The sequence below is a fragment of the Quercus lobata genome, chromosome 5, assembly GCF_001633185.2.
Source record: "Quercus lobata isolate SW786 chromosome 5, ValleyOak3.0 Primary Assembly, whole genome shotgun sequence".
NCBI classification, from domain to species: domain Eukaryota; kingdom Viridiplantae; phylum Streptophyta; class Magnoliopsida; order Fagales; family Fagaceae; genus Quercus; species Quercus lobata.
In genome coordinates, this window is record NC_044908.1 from 45,848,592 (window position 1) to 45,851,558 (window position 2,967).

A 2,967-nucleotide genomic window follows, 5' to 3' on the forward strand; every position below is an offset into this window, starting at 1 on the left:
ACATGTTCACCTTCATGAATATGGATAGATGGACATGTGCGCCTTGTGTGTCCAACATCTCTACAGTTACTGCATCGCCTAACTTTCGCATTGCTATTACTTGTGCTACCATGGTCGCCTTTAGTCTTTACAATAGCTGGGTCACGAACATTTCTTTTGATTCCAACTCTACTATGTATCCCTTCTCCATTTGTACTTATATTTGAATTGTAAAGTTCTTCCATGCGGCATTTTAACCTTGCTATTTCAACCTTCAATTCTTCAAAGCCTTCTTTTGATTTTGAGCCAAAGAAACACATCTAACTACAACTGAAAGATAATGCACTAAACCATGCCATGCTTATGACGTCCGGAGAAATTTGGGATTCATGTTTGTCAGATAGGTCAGACTTTGCAATTTTCAGCCATCTCTTCATTATACATGACGGTGGAATTTGTTTCAAATGTTCAGCCTTCATACTAGCAAATAAGTGCGCACAAGGATATCCATACGATTCAAATAGCAAACATGAGCACTTCATATGTTGATCTTTTGGATAATACACAACCTCCCATTTTGAGTCAGGACATTCATATTGAGTTAAGGTATAGGTGCGATAACCTTCACTCTCTATGCTATCAAGCACAATGAATTTTTGTTCATTCATTATTTCTTCTTGAACCATACTGAACATCTCCCTTGTCAATATATTAGCAGCATGCTTCTCAATTTTAACTAACTTACTAATCAGAATTGGTTCAGTATAATTTGAACTAAAATCTGCCCCCATCTCATTGTGTCTAATACGTGTAAGTGCTCTATCAACTTGTTGGAACAACTGATAAAGCCTAGTCTTTCTATTCACGTATCTATTAAAGAATGCATTCATGGCTTCACAACGTTGTGTACTCCTGCACCCGGAAAAAAAATGACCTCTCATGTAAGCTTATGCCCATTTATTTTTTTTAGCATACATTTCATGCAACCATTCATGGTTATGTAAATTGTGTTTGTCAATCATTTTCTTCCACATGTCTTCAAATTCATCTAGTGTAACATACTGTACCATACACGTGATAAAACTTTGATATGCTTCCGTATTGGGTAGATTTGCAAAAGCATTCCTATCAAGATGCCACACACATAAACGATGTCGAGACTCTGGAAAAACACTTTTAATAGCTGCACTCATTGCTTTGTCCCCATTAGTCACAATCGAAATAGGAGTCTTCTTGTTCATTGCTACAAGAAAATTTTGCAACACCCAAATATATGATTCAATGATCTCATCAACCAATACTGCACAACCAAAAAGTGTGGTCTGCCAGTGGTGATTGACTCCTACCAATATAACTAGGGGCTTTTTGTATACATTCGTCTTGTATGTTGTATCAAATGCCAGTACATCTCCAAAACATTCGTAATCTAACCGACTTTGAGAATCTGTCCAAAACAGATTGGCCAAACAGCTTTCTTTATCAACAGTGTACCGGTAAAAGAATGATGAGTCCATATCTACCTTGGCTTGTAAATATGCCAAAGCACATTCAGCATCACCATCACGCATATTAGAATTTTGATCTGCCACTACATGGTTGTAGAGGTCTTTTGGAATGAACCCTACATTCTCATATCCTCCGGCTTGTTGGATCAAATTGTCCATTATTTGATTTGATTTGATCCCAACATTATGCAGTGCTACAATTTAAGCCTTATCAGAATCCTTAATATGCCTGTGTGAACGGAGAAATTGAGTCTCTAATTGAGCAACTAAGTCGTGATTATGCTCCTTTTTAAACTCTCCTACCACCCATTCATTTGACCTTCGATCAAACCTAATACGAAAAGTTGCCTTGCAACCAGTTCTAGTTATTGGTCCTGCCTCTCGCTTGCAATTTAAGTTATCCTCCTTTCTTGCTGTTCGAAATCCTTCTTTTGCACAAACCCATCTCCTAGAGGTCACAATGTTATTTTTGTTACGCTTTATCTCATCTTTGTGAATGCTGAAACCAACCAACTTTGCATATGTGTTATAAAATTGTCCGCCATCATCTATGGAATTGAATCTCAAACCAATTATTTTTGCATCTATCAAGTGATCTATTCCTTTGTCAAGAATAGTGCTCCAGTGTTTTTGCACATTTTGTGTAGCATCACCACTGCCCTGTTGTCCCATGATACATTCATTATCTATAATATTATTAACATCCTCACCAGCATCTTCATTCACATCAATGAACACAACCTTCCCATTGATCTCTGTATTATGATCCATGTGGATTGTGGACCAATATATTATTCCTAAAAATAGATATACACTTATCAATAAAAAATAAAAAAAGGGTAACACAATAAAGCTAACATAAATTTACAAGTAACGCCAACAATTATTAACAAACACTACATATTAATAAGTCACTGATAATGTATAAGTTTGGAATAATATAAACCATTTCACTTACACTATAGAGAGCACAAACCAGTAATTTGGACCTTTATCACTCAGAAATCATGGATGAAAAATTTACACAAGGATTTAAAAACAACCAAAACTTCTTAAGTTAATGTTTAATTATCAAAAAATTTGAAGTCATTGAAATTAGAGAAACAGAAATCAGCATGACTGGACAATTTAATTTCCAAAATGAGGAATCTATACAAATTAGATAAGAAGAAAAAGACCACACGTTGGTACCTATGGTTAATGACCATTAAAATGAAATAAGTACACATGTCAAGTATATCTGCAATGATAAGCAAGTGGGGGGGAAGCGAAGATAGTCAGAAAGAAACAAAAACATAAAACTCAAAAAACTGGAAGTGAAGATTGATCCTCTAATAGTGTTGTTTTGTACCTTAGCCCATGCACAAACCCATCCCCCAAAAATTTCATAATGTGACTTGTAAACTATTGTCTAAGTAACCAAATAAACACAGTGAAATATTTGCATGTTAACACAGCAAATATTTGAATTAGATACAATATA

The 2,967-nt window shown here is 35.3% G+C and overlaps 1 protein-coding gene across 1 annotated transcript; it reads right to left on the reverse strand.

Annotated features, from left to right (window-relative positions):
* Positions 1-299: 299 nt before the first annotated feature.
* Positions 300-1,643, reverse strand: LOC115990561 (protein FAR1-RELATED SEQUENCE 5-like). Its single transcript, XM_031114382.1, has 2 exons — positions 955-1,643; positions 300-891 (listed from the first exon to the last, which is right to left on the reverse strand). The coding sequence occupies exons 1-2, from the start codon at positions 1,641-1,643 to the stop codon at positions 300-302; spliced, it is 1,281 nt and encodes a 426-aa protein (XP_030970242.1).
* Positions 1,644-2,967: the final 1,324 nt, after the last annotated feature.